This window comes from Lampetra fluviatilis, chromosome 72, assembly GCF_964198595.1.
Source record: "Lampetra fluviatilis chromosome 72, kcLamFluv1.1, whole genome shotgun sequence".
Lineage (NCBI taxonomy): Eukaryota > Metazoa > Chordata > Hyperoartia > Petromyzontiformes > Petromyzontidae > Lampetra > Lampetra fluviatilis.
The window spans coordinates 2,227,498-2,251,420 of record NC_136346.1 but is presented as its reverse complement, the minus strand read 5'-3'; the positions used below and the strand labels follow the sequence as shown (position 1 = coordinate 2,251,420).

The window sequence follows — 23,923 nt, the reverse complement described above, 5'->3', positions numbered from 1 at the left end:
AAACACAAGTAAGTTGTAACTTAATGTGCCCCGTGCTTAATTTGTGTTTTCGATGATTGGCCTTCGAATAAAGAAAAATCTGGCCATGTCTCTTGCCCAGAAAGGGCATCACACACCCCCAGGGTACATGATGCACCCCAGGTTAAGAAGAACCACTGGCTCATTAAGATAGCGCGCTCGCACGTCACTGATGTCACAACGACGCTGCCCGGCTTCTGCTTTGCCACCAGAGTCGAACGGAGCAGGCGAGACGGCCGAACGGGGAAGGCACCGCTGCTCCGTGTGCGCCAGGGAGTTCAGCCGGGAGCGTGGGCTCCAGGTCCACACGTGGCAACACTCGAGCCACCGCCGCCACCGTAAGAAGGCCCTGCAGTGTGACCTCTGCGCGTACAGCACGAGGCTCAAGAGCGACCTGGAGAGGCACCTACGGACCCACCATGACGACGATGAGGATGAGGAGGAGAGTTCGGCAAACTGGGAGCCGTCGGCGCTATCGGCCGTCTCGAGACGCACGGCACCAAGTGGACCCGTCCCTCGTAACCGCCGTGCGACACGTGCTGCAGCGGAGAGTGGGCCCGTCCCTGATAACTGCCGTGCGACACGTGCTGCAGCGGAGAGGGGGCCCGTCCCTAATAACTGCCGTGCGACACGTGCTGCAGCGGAGAGGGGGCCCGTCCCTAATAACCGCCGTGCAAAACGTGCTGCAGCGGAGAGTGGACCCGTCCCTCGTAACCGCCGTGCGACACGTGCTGCAGCGGAGAGGGGGCCCGTCCCTAATAACTGCCGTGCGACACGTGCTGCAGCGGAGAGGGGGCCCGTCCCTAATAACCGCCGTGCGACACGTGCTGCAGTGGAGAGGGGGCCTGTCTCTACTGACCGCCAGAGGAAAGCCACAGCAGCAGAAGGTGAGTCCGTCTCGAATAACCGCCAGACGAGACACGCACCGAAGAGGACGATGGAGGAGAAGAATCTGCCCCAGGCGCACGAAGGGACGGATAACGGAGGAGGCCCTGCGGAGGCGCCCCCCCGGGCGAGGCTGCACGATTGCCCCACGTGCGGCAAGGCGTTCTCGCGCGCCGCCCACCTGCGGCGCCACTCGCGCGTCCACGCGACCTCGCGCCCGCACGGCTGCCCCGTGTGCGGCAAGGCATTCGCCCACGCCGACGACCTGTCGGCGCACACCCGGGTCCATGCAGCCGACCCCGGCGGGCACCCCTACCGGTGCACCCACTGCGGCGCCCGCTTTCGCCTGCCCTCGCACCTCCTCGCGCACGAGCGGACGCACACGGGTGAGCGGCCATTCGCGTGCGCTCACTGCGGGAGGGCGTTCGCCCACGCAGCCACCCTCCGGCGGCATGAGCAGGCGCACGCAGGCAAGCGATGGCACGCAGGTGAGCGATCGCACCGCTGTGACACGTGCGGGTCGCTGTTCTCGCGCAAGAGCCACCTGCGGCGGCACCGCGAACGGAAGCACACGCGCGGCAGGGAACGCCACGCTGCTTTGCCACCAGAGTCGAACGGAGCAGGCGAGACGGCCGAACGGGGAAGGCACCGCTGCTCCGTGTGCGCCAGGGAGTTCAGCCGGGAGCGTGGGCTCCAGGTCCACACGTGGCAACACTCGAGCCACCGCCGCCACCGTAAGAAGGCCCTGCAGTGTGACCTCTGCGCGTACAGCACGAGGCTCAAGAGCGACCTGGAGAGGCACCTACGGACCCACCATGACGACGATGAGGATGAGGAGGAGAGTTCGGCAAACTGGGAGCCGTCGGCGCTATCGGCCGTCTCGAGACGCACGGCACCAAGTGGACCCGTCCCTCGTAACCGCCGTGCGACACGTGCTGCAGCGGAGAGTGGGCCCGTCCCTGATAACTGCCATGCGACACGTGCTGCAGCGGAGAGGGGGCCCGTCCCTAATAACTGCCGTGCGACACGTGCTGCAGCGGAGAGGGGGCCCGTCCCTAATAACCGCCGTGCGACACGTGCTGCAGCGGAGAGTGGACCCGTCCCTCGTAACCGCCGTGCGACACGTGCTGCAGCGGAGAGGGGGCCCGTCCCTAATAACTGCCGTGCGACACGTGCTGCAGCGGAGAGGGGGCCCGTCCCTAATAACCGCCGTGCGACACGTGCTGCAGCGGAGAGGGGGCCTGTCTCTACTGACCGCCAGAGGAAAGCCACAGCAGCAGAAGGTGAGTCCGTCTCGAATAACCGCCAGACGAGACACGCACCGAAGAGGACGATGGAGGAGAAGAATCTGCCCCAGGCGCACGAAGGGACGGATAACGGAGGAGGCCCTGCGGAGGCGCCCCCCCGGGCGAGGCTGCACGATTGCCCCACGTGCGGCAAGGCGTTCTCGCGCGCCGCCCACCTGCGGCGCCACTCGCGCGTCCACGCGACCTCGCGCCCGCACGGCTGCCCCGTGTGCGGCAAGGCATTCGCCCACGCCGACGACCTGTCGGCGCACACCCGGGTCCATGCAGCCGACCCCGGCGGGCACCCCTACCGGTGCACCCACTGCGGCGCCCGCTTTCGCCTGCCCTCGCACCTCCTCGCGCACGAGCGGACGCACACGGGTGAGCGGCCATTCGCGTGCGCTCACTGCGGGAGGGCGTTCGCCCACGCAGCCACCCTCCGGCGGCATGAGCAGGCGCACGCAGGCAAGCGATGGCACGCAGGTGAGCGATCGCACCGCTGTGACACGTGCGGGTCGCTGTTCTCGCGCAAGAGCCACCTGCGGCGGCACCGCGAACGGAAGCACACGCGCGGCAGGGAACGCCACGCGTGCGCGCTCTGTCCCGTTGCGTTCTACTCGGAGGCGGCGCTGGCCAGACACGAGGAGCGCCACCTGCGCAAGGAGGCGGCTGGAGGAGCGAGGGGGGGGAGGGGTTACTGCGAAGCCGTCGGAGCGTCGGAGCGGCCGCGGAGACGGAGGAGCGGCCGCGGAGAAGCCGGCAACGACGACGCGGAAACGGGAGTAGCGCCCGAGACGCTCGCTGTGCCTGGGAAGCGACCGCTCCCTCCCCTCGCCCACCCCACTGACGGAGACGAGAAGCTGGCGTGAAATGACCGGACCGGTAGCGCCGACTATCCTCAACCTTCGTGTGCATCCCGTTCCGTTGTAATGCATAATGTACTGTATGTGTGTTAAATGTCTCTTTTGCACCGCCATACATAGCTGACCATAGCTGATTGGAGGTGCGGGGAGAAGAACAACAAATCAAACACAACAACAACAACAAGCAGTTCTCAAAAAACAAGTTTGTCAATCTCGATTATGACTTAACACATTCCTGCGGAGGGAGCTGGTAGGAACGTTGGGTTGCTCGGTCAATGGCCAGGGTCAACGGCGGCGTGGTGTATTCCGCAAATATGCCCGACTGTGAGGGCGGGCACAAGCCGGCATGAGTAGGCAAAACGTTGAGTTTTATAAGGGGACCACGGGGTGACCAGCCCCTCCCCACCCAGCCCCACCCCTCCCACCCCCTACACAGCCCCACCCTCCCCACCCAGCCCCTCCCCACCCAGCCCCTCCCCACCTTCCCCACCCAGCCCCTCCCACCTGTTGTATATATGTTAAGAATAATTCGGCCAATATATATATTTTTTAATCAACCACGGGGTAGCACGAGGCAAAGACAAAATTGTAACAACCACCATCACCACAGCTGCCTTTCGGAACAAAGAGCCTCCCAACCGCCTTTGTCTCCCAGCAACATGTGGTGGCAATAAAACTTCCAAAGACGAATGTGACGCCCTCCCCTCCCACGACGGAAGGAGCCAGTCATAAAATCAGAACAACACACACGTCCCCCCCCCCCCCCCCGACAAAGGATAACGAAACAGACGTTTTATTTGGTTAACTTTTTAAATCCTTTATATTAAGTTCGCGTGCTTGCTTGCTTGCTTAGGACCGTGCAAATCTTTCGGTCGTTTTTTAACCCACTTCCCGTGATCCAATCGAGCTGACATTTTCCACACAGACTCGTTGTGCCAGCCAATTATTGTTCGTGAAAAAAAATTCCCAAAATTTTACACTTTTTAGGCAAAAAAAAATTATTTTACATATATTCAAATAGAACGCATTCATGGCTTTGGCTGAACATCAGAGTGTAAGAGCCCAGAGCGTAACCCCTCCACAGGCCGTGGCGGAGTAGCGCAGTTGGTAGCGCCCTCGCTTCCCATGCCAAAGGTCGCGGGATCAATCCCCGCGTCCTCCACAGGCGAATATATTTTTAAATCCTTTATATTAAGTTCGCGTGCTTGCTTGCTTGCTTAGGACCGTGCAAATCTTTCGGTCGTTTTTTAACCCACTTCCCGTGATCCAATCGAGCTGACATTTTCCACACAGACTCGTTGTGACAGACAATTAATTTTCGTGAAAAAATAATTCCCAAAATGTTACACTTTTTAGGCAAAAAAAAAATATTTTACATATATTCAAATAGGACTCATGCTTGGCTTTGGCTGAACGTCACAGTATAAGAGCCCAGAGCGTAACCCCTCCACAGGCCGTGGCGGAGTAGCGCAGTTGGTAGCGCCCTCGCTTCCCATGCCGAAGGTCGCGGGATCGATCCCCGCGTCCTCCACAGGCGAATATGTTTTTTAAATCCTTTATATTAAGTTTGCTGCCACGCATATAAAGGATTTATAGTGAAAAACTTTGTTTTTACGGGTTTACTTGTTTCATGTTTCTTCTAACAACGGTAAAAGTTCAAAACTTGGCGACAAAGATTAAGTGAACATTATCTATCCTCACACTCCAATTAAGAACCAGGCTACAATCTACATCAGTGGATTATTATTTTCCCATTCATTATTTTAATACTAATGGCATTTATTTTTATCTTTATCTACGCGACCTGACCAAAACGAATTCTCTAACCTCGGGATGTCCGATAATAATACTAACTCGAGAACAAACAGCAACCCAGAATGCAGGCTGTGGAACGAAGGTTAGTAAAACCCTATGAATATACGTGGTAATAACAATGCTAAATCACAAATCTTGAATAAACACAAACCAAATAATAATTATGAAGTATTAGACCAAGGGTCGTCCAGGAGAATGAAAGGCGAATTAAGTCCATCAGACCTAACCAAGATGTAATATACTCCATAGGAAAAGAGCCTCCCAACCGCCTTTGTCTTCCCACAGCACGTGATAGCAAGATTTGCACACAGGCAAAGAACATCTCCCCATAAAAGAAAGGGGGAAGGGGGCTGAAAGGACGCACGTGGGGGCAATCTGGGACAGCTGCTTCCATTGATGAACTTATATTACCAAGAAAATCAGAACACACACACGGACACACCGGCAGCTGTTTCCACAGGCGGGGAGCTAACACAAAGAATGGTTCCGGTCCTTTGTAAGAAGGCGTGCCAAGGGGAGAGATTTTTTTCAGATATAATCAGAGACTCGGCCCATACATTTCAGAAGCTTGCCAGCAGAAGGAGAATCCAGCAGAAGAAGAAGACTGCAATCAACCAGGATGGTGAGGCTCGCTGAGTAGCACTGTGTTACCCAGTGCGAGTTCAGCACCAACAGAAGTAGTATCGCTCGAAAGTCATTCTGCTCTGGGTACCGACTCCCACGTGCCACTGCAGTTCGAGTTGAGCTGACGAGAATTCCAGCATCGTCCTCGAGAACAGGCGGAAAGTGCCAAACATCGACCAAGCCAGCATCACAGCACCAGCCGCGCTATCGAGCAAGAGTGTCCGCGCCAGCGAGAGCGCCGTGTGTTCGAACACACACACCGACCTGCACCAGCTGGGAACCAGGACATCCAGCAGCGGACGAGCTGTGCGCGCTGTCTGACGACGGAATCATCGCGCACCGCCAACGGCGAGCGTCGCGCCGACTCGTCATTTAACAACAAACCCGCCCGGGCGACAGAGCGAGAGAGAGAAGCCGCTGTTCGTATGCCCCTCCCCTACCCTCACAAGCTCACGACGCAGCGCCCGGCGTCTGCTTAATACAAAGCATTTATCAAGGAGACAATACACACATGAACCATTAGCTGATCGTGAAGACATTGGTGCTCATTGAGTGATAAAAAAATACGGTCGTTTAGAAGTACATCAGTCGTTATATATACTTTTTATTTTATTTTTTAATCGCTTAAAATTACCAATAGATTCATCGATGCAAACTAAACTTTTGAAACCTTCGTTACGAATCTACACTCTCAAAGGGAGAATATTGTGTTAAACCTTTCTTTTGAACACCGAATCTTGCCCACGAATTGAGGCTTAGCCAAAAATTAAGTATCTGCGTCAGCAGACACACACCACCGCACCCCATTGTCCCAAGACATTTCGTTAATTATATAATCTTGCCGATGAATCTATTGACGTATACCTTTGCCTTCGGCATATAATAATTTGCTTGTATTGCCTTTCGTATGAATATCGTCGCATGCATGTTTTAAGGACTTTCCCTATCGCCGTATATGCTCGCGTTACTCGGAGGAATTAATCAACTGTTCGGTTGCCCAGTGAAACAACGCAATCATTGATGGTTAAATGTACTGCTCACCGAGGGAAAATTCCCCGATGATACTGTGGATAATTCCAAGCATGAGAGTTCGCATAGTAGAGTGTTATGTTTTGTTTAAAATTAAAATTGTTTAACACAGAAGAGTGCTTCCTTCCTGAGTTCATGCTTAATAATCTTATTTATAAGAACTGTATCCTGCGTTGAGATTTGAATTTGGAGACCTGACATAAACACACTAAGGCATAATCAGTAAATGTTATAGCATGAATAATTGCATTATCCCGATTGGTATAATACGACCCTAGACAACGAAGCTAAGCCTAATTATCACAACTGCCCACATTAGCATAAGCACATACATTCGCAGAAATTAATGAAATTAGCCACCTAATTAGCATAATTACAAATTTAGCATAATTTTCGATAATGGCGCATTTTTTCAATCTTCATTTAATTTTTATTATGAATTAAAAAAACGACATCCAACACTCCCCACCCAGCCCCTCCCTGCACGACGGACGGACACAATAATCCCCTGTGGGCTGGTGTAACCAGGAGGTTCCATATTCTTAGAAAAAACCAGGAGGTTCCAAATAGTAAAAGTTGCATAGCTCCCAGTGGCGGCCCAATATCGGAACGAAGATCATTCCAGAAGGCCGCAGAAGCAGCGAATCTGAAAGTGCGGTTGATCATCTTTGTTCGATGGTTAGTGAAACGTCGCTGCTACGATTATGACTGGAGTTTGCATGATGATGGTTTATGTAGAGACAATGCTCATTTGATCATAAACGAGTGACTTGATTTAGTTTTTCCAGATAAAGTTATAGTTTTTATCTAGGCATACTCATCACGTGACGAAGCATCCATTCAGAAGTCTCGCACAGCAAGTGCGTCACTGTGCGTGAGCCAACGGCCCGTGAAAACGAGACATCACAGACCTCATTAAGAGCCCTTTCAAGTGACCTCTTAAACATTACCTGGGGACTGCTGAAGTTTTTTTTTATTCATCCTGCTCCAGAGATGTCCTGTGGAATGGCGGACAAACTTTTTTTAAGTCCTCGGATACGGACGTAATTGCAAATAAAGTGAAAACGTAAATTTTATCGTGGGTTTGGTCGTGCATTTGTTTTGGTGCCTGTTTCTGAAAGTGTCAACTCTTTCGAGAAAATGTTTTGATTATTGCGCTGCTACACATTTCCACATGATGATATCAGCCACTTTTGTTGACCTATCATTTGTAAAGGCCAGGTCGCTTCTGAAAGAGAAGCTACACAACTCAGTGGGTCCTAACCTGCTAAGAAAAAAAATAGTTTATTACTTTAGTTTGTGTTTTTTTAAGTTATTTGTTTACCTTTCCTATACTTTGCACTCCTATCGTGCTTGTGAGTATTGTGTTGTTATGACCCCGTGCCCCCTACTGGACATCTGAACAATAAGCTTTATAGCTCATCGGATTCCTCCAGTATAAATACAAGAGTCTGATTGTAACATTGGAGAACCCAGTATAATTTAGCTGGGCGGCTGTAATTCAGTGCTGTGGAGGCCAACAGCGAGGTTCAGGGCCCGATTAAGCTTCTTGTAGGCCCCAGGCACTTGTTTCGTAGGCCTTTAGTGATAACTTTCCAACAGTTGGTACTGCTGCTGCCCCATGGTGACCACTACCGCCCCTGTCATTCCACTTGTTTCACGTGGTACTTCGTCCAGCCACTGGACAGATGTCGTAACGGCAGATTTCTCGCCTACTTCAGCAGTTTTTTCTTGCTGTGGTTGTCCCACCTGATGACGATTGCTTGTGTTGCGATCGAAACGTCGTGATCTATTATTTCTCTACCTACGTGACTTTATGGAAAGAACCAAAGAGTATGGATTCCTGCAGTCACGAAAGCTTCAAATCAAGATTCCCCACAAACTTTGCTTTTGTGACCAGAACAGTGATATTTTGAAATTAACCTATTTTCCAGAACATTCCAGATAGATTCAGTGCTGAGTAAACTTGGAGTAACTTCTAGAACATTCTAGAACTTTCCAGTAATATACATACTATAAATACAAGGGCCTTAAACCCACCAGTTCAGTTTAGTTTCAGCTGCCTAAGTGGATACATATCTGCATTTTTCTGAGATGGCATTAAGAGGCTGCAAGCATCCGGCAGACGTATTTTGCTATGTCTGCGGCCAATTTATCAAGACAAGAGCGAAAAAGTACTCTGTGGAAGCATCTGCTAAGATGTGTGAGGCCTACCATATTTTGGCATGCCTGTCGGGGATCAAAACAAACCCTGGGCACCTCATTTCACCTGCGAGCAATAAAACAAAATACTCTAGAAGGTAAAATGGACAATTGTTTCTCGGAATTTAATGTTAAACAATTTGTTAAAAAACAAATTGTAAAAAGTTTTTCATTTTAACATGTTTTACAATGTTATTGAAAAAATATCATATATGAAAAACGTTGCGAGAATCTCTTACACATTAGTCATGGGTGAAATGTATTTTTGTAGGATGGTACAGAGGGGAAAAGAGAGCCATGAAGTTTGCTATCCCAAGAATTTGGCGGGAAACCACTGACCACTCAAGCAACTACTACTTTTGCATGGTGGACCCTTCCAAACGTCGAACTGGCAAGAATGCACCGGCTATCACGTATCCGGACCTTCCTTCATCCATCACCCCGGTAACCACATTGCCATGAGCTCCCCGTACCCACTCCTCCGGAGAGAAAGCATCCGTCTTTAGAAGAGAGCCAGCAAGTCAGAGCGAGGAAGACGTAGATCCAGATGACAGTTTCAGAGGTGGAGCTGAAGAGAGAAACCCATACTACCCCAACCAAAAATACCTCAACGACTTGGTCTCACCAAGTCCAATGCCGAGCTTTTGACGTCTAGGCTCAAGCAGTGGAACTTGTTGGATAAAAGTGTGCAAGTCGCAGATCAGAGGAAGCGTCACCAACCTTGTTGCAGCTTCTTCACCCGCCAAGATGGGCTCTGCTTCTGCCACAATATGACCAGTCTGTTTGAGGCAATCGGAATCGCCTGTAACCAGAATGAGTGGCGCCTCTTCATTGACAGCTCATCCAGGAGCCGCAAAGCCGTGCTGCTCCATAATGGAAACAAGTACCCATCTCTTCCCCTGGCTCACTCGGTGCAACCCAAAGATGATTACAGCAGCATCAAGACCTTTCTGGATGCCTTCAAGTATGATGAGTACGGCTGGGAGGTCATCCAGAGACTTCAAAATGGTGGCATTCCTGATGGGTCTCCAAGGCGGTTTTACCAAGTTCCCTTGCTATCTTTGCCTTTGGGACAGCAGGGACACCAAGGCGCACTACCACAGGCAGGACTGGTCACAGTGGACCGAGTTCTCTGTGGGGAGGAACAACGTCAAGTCGGAGCCACTGGTGGACTCCCAGAAGGTGCCGATGCCACCACTGCACATCAAATTGGGCCTTATGAAACAATTTGTCAGAGCTGTAGATAAGGAGTTAGCAGCCTTCAAGTACCTTCAAGACTTCTTCCCTAAGCTGTCTGAGGCAAAGGTCAAAGCCGGTGTCTTCGTCGGACCACAGATAAAGAAGATCCTGGAATGCAATGAGTTCCCCAAAAGGCTCACTAGTAAGGAGAAAGCGGCTTGGAACAACTTTGTCGCAGTGGTTCGTGGCTTCCTGGGCAATCACAAGGTCGAAAACTATGTAGAGCTGGTTGATAATGGTAAAGAACTACGGCACAATGGGCTGTAGGATGTCCCTAAAAGTCCATGTCCGTGATGCTCATCTTGATAAATTCAATGAGAACATGGGAGCGTACTCGGAGGAGCAAGGCGAGCGCTTCCACCAGGATATACTGGACTTTGAACACCGCTACAAAGGGCAGTATAACGAGAACATGTTGACAGACTACATTTGGGGGCTGATTAAGTATTGAGTCTATGAGCAGTATTAGTCTATAGGCAGTGTTGAGTCTATGGACAGGTTTTTTCGTATTGTTTGTTGTTGTAATGTCCTTACCCGGCTCGACTGGACATCTGTGAAAGAGCTTAATAGCTCATCGGATTCCTCAAGTGTAAATAAATATTCTGATTCTGTTTAATCTCAACCAGGCCTTAATCTCCACTCTTTATGTTTCTTTCCCTGCACTCTCCACGAACAAACTTCTCTGCCATCATCTACAATTCCAAGTCTTTTCATAACCCTGGCTCGATTGCAAAAAATTGTATAAACACACACTTATCCCCTTACACCTGCTTTGATTTTTTTTAAATTTGCAACATAACGGCGAGCCCGGCACGATATGCCAATTGCTAAGACGGAAGGGAACAGAAACTGAGGGAACAGGGGAGTTCATTTGGACTCGCTGCCCCACCTCAATGTTTTTTTTTGGTGGGGGGGCATGTACAGGGCCGTGAGGGTTGAAGGGAGGAGGGATATCTCTTACACCTTTAAACTTGCGGTCGGCACCGTTCACTTTGGCATTTTGGGCTCGCTTAGCAACCGGTAGAAAAAAATCTCAACAATTGCCAAATAGTCACTCGCGACTGATAACTGAAATCGGCAGAACATTTTCAGTTATTTTTTTATGATGAAAAATATGTTCCGGTTTTTGTTTTTCCTCGGGAATTCAATGTGGTTGCTTGTGTGTTTGTGGATAGCAAATTTGGGGAGCGGTAGTGTAGCGGTTAGCACACTGCGCTATGAACCTCGCGACCCGGATTCAATTTATGCTCACGGCCAACACCGATGACAATTATCTGAACCGGTCTTGGGCCTCCCCTAAGTCTACTCAGCCTGAAATCAGTACCTGGTGCGGTGTGTAAACATTGTCACTGGGGAGACAAAGGCGGCTGGGCGTGGTTGTTGGCCACCGACCCCCTCGTGTGCAGTGCCAGCCTTCATAGGTGCTCGCTAACAACACTTGCCCAACAGTCTGTCAAGGGCTACATGATGGACCTTCGTTTTTGTACTTTGTGTATAGTAAATAGTTATTAGATGTACGGTACGGTGGCTCACACCTGCGATCTAACATTTTTTTGGAGGCGAGAGGTTGGTTTATTATGCAAGATGCACCACTACCAGTACCGGATTATCCTAGTAGCAAAAGTACCATATGCTATGGGCCCCGCACCTTCAAAGGGCCCCTCGCTGAATGCTTTCAAGCTATACATTCTGGTTCAGTGATTCTGTACTTGCTCTATTACTATTTTACTAGACTGCCTTCAACTTTTATGAACAACTAGGTGTTTAAGGTTAGCGATTTGTCATATTATCTGGCTGTATAGCAAATGAAAACATACAATGACTTTACTCTGCAAGTTAAAACATTATTTTAATGTTTTCTTTATGTAGGGCTCCTTTATAACATACTAGCAGTAAGTACACGGCGTTGCCCAGGCGAAAAAGGCAGACACACACATCGACTTAAACACAGACATCGACTTGAGACACACACACATGGAGTTACACACACATATCGACTCACACACATACATACATAGACTCACACATTGACCTACACACACACATGGACTTACAAAGACACACATATCGATTAAGAGACACATGGACTTACACACACACATGGACGTACACACACACATATCGACGCGCACACACACATGGACTGTCACACATCGACTCACACACGCACATAGAGCCACACAACAACAACCGCCATTCGCCACTAAGTGGCGGGCGGTGACGTCACGACGATGCCTGTGTAGTAACGCTTATGACTCGTTCACACCGGAGTTGGAGGCACACTTGTTTATTTAACACCAACGTTGTGACATACACATTGAGGGGGTATCGGCCCCCTCACCCGTCTATCTGAGGACACACCTCTTAGCTAACCCTAGCCTGCCTCTGAGTCCTCCACTAATGGGCTAGGGGAGGCTATCTTGGCCCGACACTGGTCAGTCGGGCCCGGTACCCAGAGTCCAGACCAGCACTGGCTCTGGCTCTGGTACCACGCCACTGGCTCGAGCCTGCGCGGTCCTGATAAGGACGGCGTACCAGGGGGAGACCAGGGCTCTATCTAAGACGTCTTCCGTCTTCTCTTCTTAGCTAACACATCACTCCCGAGCCCCCCGATACATTCCCCTTTTATACTCCCCCCTCCCTGAGGGGTGGGGCCCCGGGGGATCGTAACGTCCGAATCGGCCCCCCAGGGTGCCTGGCGCGGACGTCGTAGAGGGCACCTGCTCGTGCACTCACGTAGCCCCGCCTACTGTGTTTGTTTACCATAGGCTGCCATGCATAACGGGCTCTCTCTCTAACACCCCTACATCACTCCCCCCCGCATAGCATGCAGCCGTCCCGGCTGCCAACATACAAAAATTTGACAATAAAGGTGCCTTCACCCCCTGACCGCGCGTGTGCCTCACTATTTTTGAACAATAACAGGAACCAGAACAAGAACGCAACAGCAAGATGAGAAAACAACCCGTCGCACCCCCCCCGAATAAATACGAATTCCGTAAAAAAAACAGCCTATATACAATCAGCAGGGAACCCACCACGCACACACAACACACGGTGAACCCAACATATGTACATCCGAGGAGTGGGGAACACACCACCCACACAACACCCAATGAACACAACAGCTATGTACACATTTTCCGGCCTCACAACAGTTTGCGCATTTTAGCGCGCGTCCTTGCAGCGGGCCCCTCACACGGGGTAACCGCGCGTGGCGGACCATCAGGTGGCAATTGTCCGTCTTGGGGTGAGCATTCATCCGACTCCGCGTGACCCTCGGTATCCGCAGGAGGGGTGATCGGGCGTGAGCCCGTCACTCCTGATGCACCTGAAGGTGGCACAGCCGGCAAGGCATTAGGTGAGAGCGACGGAGACGGACCCAGCGAGTCGGCCGACCCCCCACATGTTTGGCCACGCGCGTGTGAAGTGGAATTGTGTACCGCAGAGAAGGGTTTTAACCTCGAGGGGTGCACGAACCATCGCCGCTTCCCCCACTTGATGCGCACGCACTGCGGTCGTAACACCTCCACCACTTCCACAGGGCCCCGCCACGGCCGCACCAGTTTAGAGGAGGTTGCCAGTGGCACCTGGGGGCAGTGCAGCCATGCCTTGTCCCCCGGCTTCCACTGCAGCATGTGCGCTCGACTCAATCTGAGGCGCTCATTCGCCTTCTGACGGAGGTCAGAGTTTTGCATTGCAGCATCCCGTGCCTCGGTCAATTTGTCCAGATTAAATTTAACATGGTCAGCCAGATTAGTTTTTCCCTGCGGCACGGGGATCTGCAACTGGGCACGAACAGGCGGGTCTGGTTCTCGGCCGTACATGAGGTAAAAGGGAGAAAAGCCCGTAGCTGCATGGGGTGCCATCCGGTACGCCGCCAAGACCCCCTGAATTTGTAGGTCCCAATCCGTTTGCGAGTCCGAAAGTTGTTGTGATAACATGGACGTGATGGTGCGATGCAACCGTTCGACCATCCCGTCAGTTTGTGGGTGATATGGGGAGGTCCGAATTTTCTTTGTGCCCAGGAGATCACAGACTTGTCTGAGTAGTTTACCGGAAAAATTTCTGCCCTGGTCGGTCAGCAGCCTCTCCGGAGCACCTTTGTCCAGGACATAACCCTGAACAAAGGCCTCCACGATGGCTGCTGCCGACTGGTTGGCCAGAGGCCAGGCCATAGGCCAGCGTGTAAAATACTCGACACCAGTCAACAAATATCTATTCCCCCTGGGGGTGGCGGGGAACGGTCCCAAAATGTCCAGAGCGACCAGCTCGTTTATCCTGGACACTTTGATCGATTGCAAGGGCGGGTTAGACTCCCGTGCCGGCGGTTTGCGTTGTGCACATTGAGGGCATGATCCCAACAAATCCCCAACATCCCTCGTCATGCCAGGCCAATAAAAATCAAGTTGCAGCAAGGCGAGAGTCTTTTGGGTCCCCAGGTGTAGGAGGCGCTCATGAGCGGCCCATACCACCCTGCCCCGCAACCCAGTAGGGACCACCAGCCGATGTCGACGCAACTTCCCGTCCCAATGCATCAGCAGACCTTGGCACATTTCCCATGCGTCAGAACCACCTCTTTTTCCCCCCGCCGCACCCCCAACACGACGTCGCCACCCGAGGAGGGAGACATCCTCCATCTGGAGGCGCCCCCATTCAATGACGGGCAACCCTAACAGGGAATCTTTGCCCTGTTGTTCGATGGAATTAGTAACTACTGTATCGTCGTCGTTGGCGGCCGCCAAGACAGGAACCGATGTGTCCCCTGGAGGTCTGCAACGTCCAGACCCCAGGAGGCATGCACACTCGGAGGTGGTTGGCAAGCGCGACAGAGCGTCCGCGTTGGTGTGGCGAATGCCCTTACGGTATGTGGTTTGGAAATCGTAATCCTGGAGGACCTCCAACCATCGGGACAATTGTCCCGATGGCTGTTGAACCCTCAGGGCATACTGCAGTGCCGCATGATCTGTGCGGACGGTGAAATGCCGACCGTACAGATATGGGCGATACTGTTGGATGAAATGGACAATTGCCAACAGTTCCCTACGGGTGACACAATATCGTTGCTCCGCTGGAGACAACACCCGACTGCCGTACGCAACCACACGTTCCACGCCGTCAACCACCTGGGAGAGCACGCCCCCAATACCCGTGTTGCTCGCATCGGTGTCGAGCAAGAATGGTTTTAAAAAATCAGGATAAATCAGGGGAGGAGCGTTTACCAAAGCGTCCCGAAGGGAGCAAAAAGCAGCTTCCTCCTCCTGACCCCAGCAGAACCGAACCCCTTTTGATGTTAAAGCGTGTAGGGGTTTTGCTATAGTCGCAAAATTAGCGACGAAGCGTCTATAATACGACGCAAACCCAATAAAACTCCTAACCTCTCCCACTGAGGTGGGAGTCGGCCAGGAAATTACACACTGCGTTTTGGCGGGATCGGCAGAAATACCTGAGCGCCCCACGATGTGCCCCAAATAACGCACCGACTCGCGTAACAAATGGCATTTTTGGGGCTTAAATTTCAAATTAGCAGCCCGCATCTTTACGAAAACCGCCCGCAACCTCTGGAGATGTTCCTCAAAAGTTTTGCCAAAGACAATGACGTCATCCAAATAAATCAGGCACGACTCCCATTGCAATCCAGCCAAAACCAATTCCATCAACCGCTGGAAAGTTGCCGGCGCTGAGTGTAAGCCCATCGGCAACCGGTTGAATTGAAACAGGCCGTGCGGAGTACGGAAAGCAGTTTTAGGCTTTGAATCATCGTCCAGAGGAAGCTGCCAGAATCCCGAAAGTAAGTCCAATGTGGAGAAGAATCGCGCTCCCGCCAAGGCGTCAAGCGATTCGTCCATCCGTGGGAGCGGGTATGCGTCGGCAACCGTAATTTTATTAAGGCGCCGAAAGTCAACGCAAAACCGCAACGAACCGTCCTGCTTCTTAACCAGGACGATCGGCGCTCCCCAAGGGCTGTTGGAGGGAGAAATGATGTCGGCGGCTAGCATGTCATCAACAGCCAATTTGACATGGTCCTTTTCGGCGGGACTCAACCGAAAAGGATTCTGGCGTATTGGCGCGCTGTCACCCGTATCAATATGGTGACGCAGCAGATGAGTGCAGCCCAAATCGTATTTATCCCGACTGAAAACGTCGGAAAATTCCCTCAGTAGTGTCTTAAGACGTTGGCGCTCTAAATTTGACAGGTCCGTCGATCCCGCGCAAAGCGCCTCGAGCCACCCTTCATCGCTGTCCGAATGTGGTCGCGGTGCAGGGACAGCGCCGACATGACTCGCGACGGGTTCCTCACAGGGCACCGGCGTTGCGTGAGCAAGCACGGTCCCCTGTGGGACCACCACCGTCTGCGAGCCCACATTGAGGACCGCGATGAAGGGTTCTCCTTCCCCTCTCACTATGGTCTGGGCCGGGAGTAAATTAGGTCCACTGACCCCGGCCCTAGACGGTCCCAGCAGAACCCCTTGAGCCCCAATGCCCTTAGCGAAGGGCCGCCGAAGTTTCAAAGGAATCAACATTTGCGCCCCCGGAGGAACGCGCACCGTTCTATCTACGAACGCCGGCACCGTCGCGAACGCCGTCCGGCTCGTAGCGGGGGATGGCAGAAACGCCATGCGTCGGCCCGATGGGAGCTCAATGCATCCCTGGTCGATTAATATCCTAATCGGCATTTTGGCCAGGAAGTCCGTCCCCAGCAGGCACGGAACCGCCAGCGAGGAGGAAACAAAAATCGGCCCAGATAATTTAATATCCCCGACACAAATCTGGGCTCGAATTTGTCCGATGATGCCAAGTGAACCCCCGTTAGCAGCAAAGAATGGCACATTAACAGGCATCAAAGGACGGCTCTGGGCAGGGAGAATGTTATAAATCAACTCCGAAATAATGGTCGCCGATGCTCCTGTATCGACCAGGATGCGCACCTCGACCCCATCGATGTGACCCACAACGGCCGACGACCCCGACGACGCGGCTACAACCCGATGGGCCAACACGGACCACTGGCTGGGTTCAACGTGAGTACCCAGAGCGGTGCGTGTTGGTGCCATGGTACGCGATATTGGCCCCCCTTTCGCTGCGGTGTTTGAGTGTGTGACGGGCGTGTGCGTGGGCCAAACATGGGGGGTGCCGCGACTCGCCGGATTATGATGGTGGAGCTTGTGACGAGGGCCGGCGTCCCGTTGAGGTGTCGTCCCGCGCTGCCGAGGAGAGCGGCACCCCGAGGCGACGTGGCCCCGGATGCCGCAGTTGTAACAGCGTGGAAGCGCTGGTGGCGACGATGGATGTTGTAGACGGCTTGAACTGGCCCGGTCCTCCCGCACTCCCGCTCCGTGCTGCCGTCGATGGTCGATGGCGCAAACCTCTTCCGCCGGGAGGGTGGCCGCAGCGACGGCACGCCCGCTCGCCGCCTTGCTGGCCTTCCGTCGTTGAGAGGACAGGTTTGCGTGGAGGAGACGGGCCGCTTGGAGGGAGCACATCTCTGCATCGTCCTGTGCGACAATGACGATGTCTAAGTCGTCCGCCAGCAAAAGTATCTTTTCTGTCACCATGGCGTCGACACCCTCGTCGTCCATTCGTGGAAAGGCCTCCTTTGCCAGCGCCAGGAGGCTTGTGCGGTACGCCAGGGGCGACTCCTTCATCCCCCGCTGGCGATCGTAAAAGAGTTGTCGACAGTCCAATGGTGGGCCATACACAGCAGACAGCACCTGCATCGCCTTCCGCAGCGTGGAACGCCTCTCCTTCGGCGCCGATGTTAGTGTGGCGAGGGCGTCGCTGTCGAGGAGTGCTGGCAGTGCTCGGAGAGCCTCGGCGTCTGTCCACTGTGCCATCTCCTGGTGAGCGAGGAAGCGCCGTTGGAAGCCGCCCCAGTCGCCAACCTCGCCCACAAATTCCTTGAGCGGAGGCAGTCGCTGATGTAAGGCAGCGGCTGCAGAGGACGATCGCGCTCCCTCGTCACCCTCACTCGACTCAGCGTCGGCCCGAAGCAGCGATGATATCGCCGGTCGCACCCGTGGTGACGTTCCGCCCGTTGGTGGTGACGCGGCAGGTACTGTACTCCCGCCGTTGGACGCGATGCTTAGAGCGGCCACGCCCTCAACAGCAGCTGCGGCGATGGCGTTGAAATGGCGGGAAGGCGCTGTGGTCATTGGCTGCTGTCGCCCCGTGGCGGTCCCGCAGCCCCCAGCCGCGTGATGTTGTCGAGCATGGCGGCTGCGGCGTACGACCCCGCCGACGACCCCGACGACGCGGCTACAACCCGATGGGCCAACACGGACCACTGGCTGGGTTCAACGTGAGTACCCAGAGCGGTGCGTGTTGGTGCCATGGTACGCGATATTGGCCCCCCTTTCGCTGCGGTGTTTGAGTGTGTGACGGGCGTGTGCGTGGGCCAAACATGGGGGGTGCCGCGACTCGCCGGATTATGATGGTGGAGCTTGTGACGAGGGCCGGCGTCCCGTTGAGGTGTCGTCCCGCGCTGCCGAGGAGAGCGGCACCCCGAGGCGACGTGGCCCCGGATGCCGCAGTTGTAACAGCGTGGAAGCGCTGGTGGCGACGATGGATGTTGTAGACGGCTTGAACCGGCCCGGTCCTCCCGCACTCCCGCTCCGTGCTGCCGTCGATGGTCGATGGCGCAAACCTCTTCCGCCGGGAGGGTGGCCGCAGCGACGGCACGCCCGCTCGCCGCCTTGCTGGCCTTCCGTCGTTGAGAGGACAGGTTTGCGTGGAGGAGACGGGCCGCTTGGAGGGAGCACATCTCTGCATCGTCCTGTGCGACAATGACGATGTCTAAGTCGTCCGCCAGCAAAAGTATCTTTTCTGTCACCATGGCGTCGACACCCTCGTCGTCCATTCGTGGAAAGGCCTCCTTTGCCAGCGCCAGGAGGCTTGTGCGGTACGCCAGGGGCGACTCCTTCATCCCCCGCTGGCGATCGTAAAAGAGTTGTCGACAGTCCAATGGTGGGCCATACACAGCAGACAGCACCTGCATCGCCTTCCGCAGCGTGGAACGCCTCTCCTTCGGCGCCGATGTTAGTGTGGCGAGGGCGTCGCTGTCGAGGAGTGCTGGCAGTGCTCGGAGAGCCTCGGCATCTGTCCACTGTGCCATCTCCTGGTGAGCGAGGAAGCGCCGTTGGAAGCCGCCCCAGTCGCCAACCTCGCCCACAAATTCCTTGAGCGGAGGCAGTCGCTGATGTAAGGCAGCGGCTGCAGAGGACGATCGCGCTCCCTCGTCACCCTCACTCGACTCAGCGTCGGCCCGAAGCAGCGATGATATCGCCGGTCGCACCCGTGGTGACGTTCCGCCCGTTGGTGGTGACGCGGCAGGTACTGTACTCCCGCCGTTGGACGCGATGCTTAGAGCGGCCACGCCCTCAACAGCAGCTGCGGCGATGGCGTTGAAATGGCGGGAAGGCGCTGTGGTCATTGGCTGCTGTCGCCCCGTGGCGGTCCCGCAGCCCCCAGCCGCGTGATGTTGTCGAGCATGGCGGCTGCGGCGTACGACCCCGCCGACGACCCCGACGACGCGGCTACAACCCGATGGGCCAACACGGACCACTGGCTGGGTTCAACGTGAGTACCCAGAGCGGTGCGTGTTGGTGCCATGGTACGCGATATTGGCCCCCCTTTCGCTGCGGTGTTTGAGTGTGTGACGGGCGTGTGCGTGGGCCAAACATGGGGGGTGCCGCGACTCGCCGGATTATGATGGTGGAGCTTGTGACGAGGGCCGGCGTCCCGTTGAGGTGTCGTCCCGCGCTGCCGAGGAGAGCGGCACCCCGAGGCGACGTGGCCCCGGATGCCGCAGTTGTAACAGCGTGGAAGCGCTGGTGGCGACGATGGATGTTGTAGACGGCTTGAACCGGCCCGGTCCTCCCGCACTCCCGCTCCGTGCTGCCGTCGATGGTCGATGGCGCAAACCTCTTCCGCCGGGAGGGTGGCCGCAGCGACGGCACGCCCGCTCGCCGCCTTGCTGGCCTTCCGTCGTTGAGAGGACAGGTTTGCGTGGAGGAGACGGGCCGCTTGGAGGGAGCACATCTCTGCATCGTCCTGTGCGACAATGACGATGTCTAAGTCGTCCGCCAGCAAAAGTATCTTTTCTGTCACCATGGCGTCGACACCCTCGTCGTCCATTCGTGGAAAGGCCTCCTTTGCCAGCGCCAGGAGGCTTGTGCGGTACGCCAGGGGCGACTCCTTCGTCCCCCGCTGGCGATCGTAAAAGAGTTGTCGACAGTCCAATGGTGGGCCATACACAGCAGACAGCACCTGCATCGCCTTCCGCAGCGTGGAACGCCTCTCCTTCGGCGCCGATGTTAGTGTGGCGAGGGCGTCGCTGTCGAGGAGTGCTGGCAGTGCTCGGAGAGCCTCGGCATCTGTCCACTGTGCCATCTCCTGGTGAGCGAGGAAGCGCCGTTGGAAGCCGCCCCAGTCGCCAACCTCGCCCACAAATTCCTTGAGCGGAGGCAGTCGCTGATGTAAGGCAGCGGCTGCAGAGGACGATCGCGCTCCCTCGTCACCCTCACTCGACTCAGCGTCGGCCCGAAGCAGCGATGATATCGCCGGTCGCACCCGTGGTGACGTTCCGCCCGTTGGTGGTGACGCGGCAGGTACTGTACTCCCGCCGTTGGACGCGATGCTTAGAGCGGCCACGCCCTCAACAGCAGCTGCGGCGATGGCGTTGAAATGGCGGGAAGGCGCTGTGGTCATTGGCTGCTGTCGCCCCGTGGCGGTCCCGCAGCCCCCAGCCGCGTGATGTTGTCGAGCATGGCGGCTGCGGCGTACAGCAGCTCGGCCAGCTTCGCGTGCGCCTGCCTCAGCCCCTCCGTCGACGGCTCCCCTTCCTCCAGCTGCTGTGGCGTGGATGCACCCAGCCCCGGCTGCTCGATGGCATCTTCAGCCGTCTCGGGCTCTCAAACTGCAGCGGTGTCCTCCGCCCCTGGTACTCCGACTCGAGTCGTCCGGCGTGTATCCATGTTCGTACTTTGTTTCACTTCTGACGCCAGATGTAGTAACGCTTATGACTCGTTCACACCGGAGTTGGAGGCACACTTGTTTATTTAACACCAACGTTGTGACATACACATTGAGGGGGTATCGGCCCCCTCACCCGTCTATCTGAGGACACACCTCTTAGCTAACCCTAGCCTGCCTCTGAGTCCTCCACTAATGGGCTAGGGGAGGCTATCTTGGCCCGACACTGGTCAGTCGGGCCCGGTACCCAGAGTCCAGACCAGCACTGGCTCTGGCTCTGGTACCACGCCACTGGCTCGAGCCTGCGCGGTCCTGATAAGGACGGCGTACCAGGGGGAGACCAGGGCTCTATCTAAGACGTCTTCCGTCTTCTCTTCTTAGCTAACACATCACTCCCGAGCCCCCCGATACATTCCCCTTTTATACTCCCCCCTCCCTGAGGGGTGGGGCCCCGGGGGATCGTAACGTCCGAATCGGCCCCCCAGGGTGCCTGGCGCGGACGTCGTAGAGGGCACCTGCTCGTGCACTCACGTAGCCCCGCCTACTGTGTTTGTTTACCATAGGCTGCCATGCATAACGGGCTCTCTCTCTAACACCCCTACACCTGTGCCAGGCGATGTGCACCTTGAGGCCATGTGAAGTGTCGAACGTCCGCTGGCAGGAGGTCACGGGGCAGACCCAGGTGCCACAGGTCGACTGACTGAGATGACTGACTGATGCACCACCTGTGCCCCCTACTGTGCCAACTTGCTGTGCTTTAGCCACCCAGCGCTCCGCTCGTTGTTGTGAGCGTCGCTCCTCCGCCCTCCGTTGTTGTTGGAGGGCGACTGCCTCCAACTGCCCAGTAGCGTCCTTCATGAGCCTTCTCCACAGAGGCCGATCTTAAAACTGCTGGTACCAGTCATCGGCAAGTCCACTCAGCTCCACGTCCTCCTGTACCACATCACTCCATCTCTTCTCCAGCCCGCGCCGCGCCCGCTTAACCCCCTCGATCCGGCCGAACAAAAGCTGTTTAGGCATGCGGTGACTGGGCATGCGGGCTACATGACCCAGCCAGCTCAGCCATGGCTGCCGGAGCTCACCGATGGGACTTTGTCCACATATTTCAAGGATTCGTGAGCTCCTCACACAATCCAGCATGGTTAAACCCAGGATGGATCGTAGGCAGGCCAGCCTAAATGTTTTTAACCAGCGAAGATGTTCCATTAGGGGGGTCCACGTTTCGCAAGCATAGAGAAGGGAGGGAATGAAGCTTCGTGCGGAGTGATAGACCAGGTAGCTTCCACACAGCGTTACACAACCGATGAAAAGATAATGCCGCTCGACTGATTGGGAGTAAGACCTCTGCTGTTAAACCGGAGCCGGTCATGAGCACACTGCCAAGGTATGGGAAACTCTCCACTCTCTCCACAACTGCCCTATCACCAATTGGGAGTTGTGGGGGTGGAGTGTCCGATGGTACAAAATACCCAGGCAGGTGCTTAGTTTTGGTAGGGCTGATGGTAAGGCCCCACCTCTTTTTGGCAAGCTCCAGGTTCAGCAACAGCACCTCCTACTCCTCCTCCGAGTGAGCAGCAATTACCAGATCATCGGCATACATAACATGGTTGAGCAATAGGGAGCCATCCCTTGACCACACCCGGGCATCGATCAGCCTCCCATTTTATCTGTAGCAGATGGGAATTCTTCCGGTACAACCATTGAAGGCTTCACGAATGACGTGGTCCAATATATGTTAAATAATGTGGGAGCCAGAAGACATCCCTGTCACACCCCAAGGTGTAGAGGGAATGGCTCTGACTCACGGCCACGTAGTTTGACGCGGGGACGCGGGGCCGCTCACCATCATGAAGGTCCTTAAGGATCGTGAGCAGTGGGTCAGGGACTCGGAAACCACGAAGAACAACCCAGAGCCCAGGCCTACTGATGGGTATCATAGGCCTTGACCAGGTCAATAAAGCACACACATGGACTAACACGCAGACATGGACCTACAGACACGCAAAGAAATGGACTTGCACTGACTAACATAGAGCCACGCACACACAGCGACTAACACACACGCACATGGACTGACACACACACCTATCGACTCACACACACAAACACATCGACTTACACACACACATATATGGACTCACACACACATAGACATCCACTTGAGATACACACACATGGAGTTACACACACATATAAACTCACACACGCATTTACTTACACACACACATCGACTAACACACACACACACATCGACTAACACACAAACACATCGACTTACACACACACACACATCGGGCGTTGTCCGTTCGAAAAAGACAGACACACACATGGACTTACACACAGACGCATAGACCTACACGCACACACATGGACTCAAACACACACATCGACGTGCACAGAAATCCCCGATGATGTCACAGCTATCAGCATCGCAGTAATACGTATCAGTAAATAGCGGGACGTGAGCAATGGAAACAATAGAAATGCATAGAAGAATTACGCTGAAATAAGTGTACATTAAATAGCAGCAGTACGCACAGGTAAGTTGAGAAGCAAGCTACAGTCTAGATTATAGACTGGCAGTACGCCGACTCAATGACATAAGCATTGCTACAGTGGACATTAAAAAAAACTGCCAATACAGGCAGCAGCTGAAAAAGGAGGATACAGTCGACATGAAAGGCTGGCAGTAGTACACTGAGTGAGGTAAAGAAGCAGGCAAGAGATTATAGACTGCCATACACTGATAATGGGCAAAAGCAAAATAAGCAGTGCAGATAATAGAGTGGCAGTGCACTGACGTTAATGAATCAGCAGGCAGCAGTCCACAACACAGACTGGCAGTACACCGTCGCAGCATCATAAAAAAACACCGAAAAAAAGGAAATATTTAGCAACCTAATAATAAAAAGGAGTTTTCTGCACACAAACAATAATATTAATATCTATGGACTTTATAGCAGTAACTGCACGCATCGTGTTGGGGGAGCG

General features: G+C 54.3%; 1 protein-coding gene across 1 annotated transcript in view; it reads left to right on the top strand.

Annotated features, from left to right (window-relative positions):
* Nucleotides 1–3,826, top strand: part of LOC144953065 (uncharacterized) — a 62,621-nt gene extending 58,795 nt beyond the window's left edge. Inside the window, exon 3 of the mRNA XM_078883584.1 lies at nucleotides 231–3,826. Coding sequence (XP_078739710.1) covers nucleotides 231–3,058 — 2,828 coding nt within the window. The 3' untranslated portion in view covers nucleotides 3,059–3,826. The remainder of the gene's footprint in view (nucleotides 1–230) is intronic.
* The last annotated feature ends 20,097 nt before the right edge of the window (nucleotides 3,827–23,923 follow it).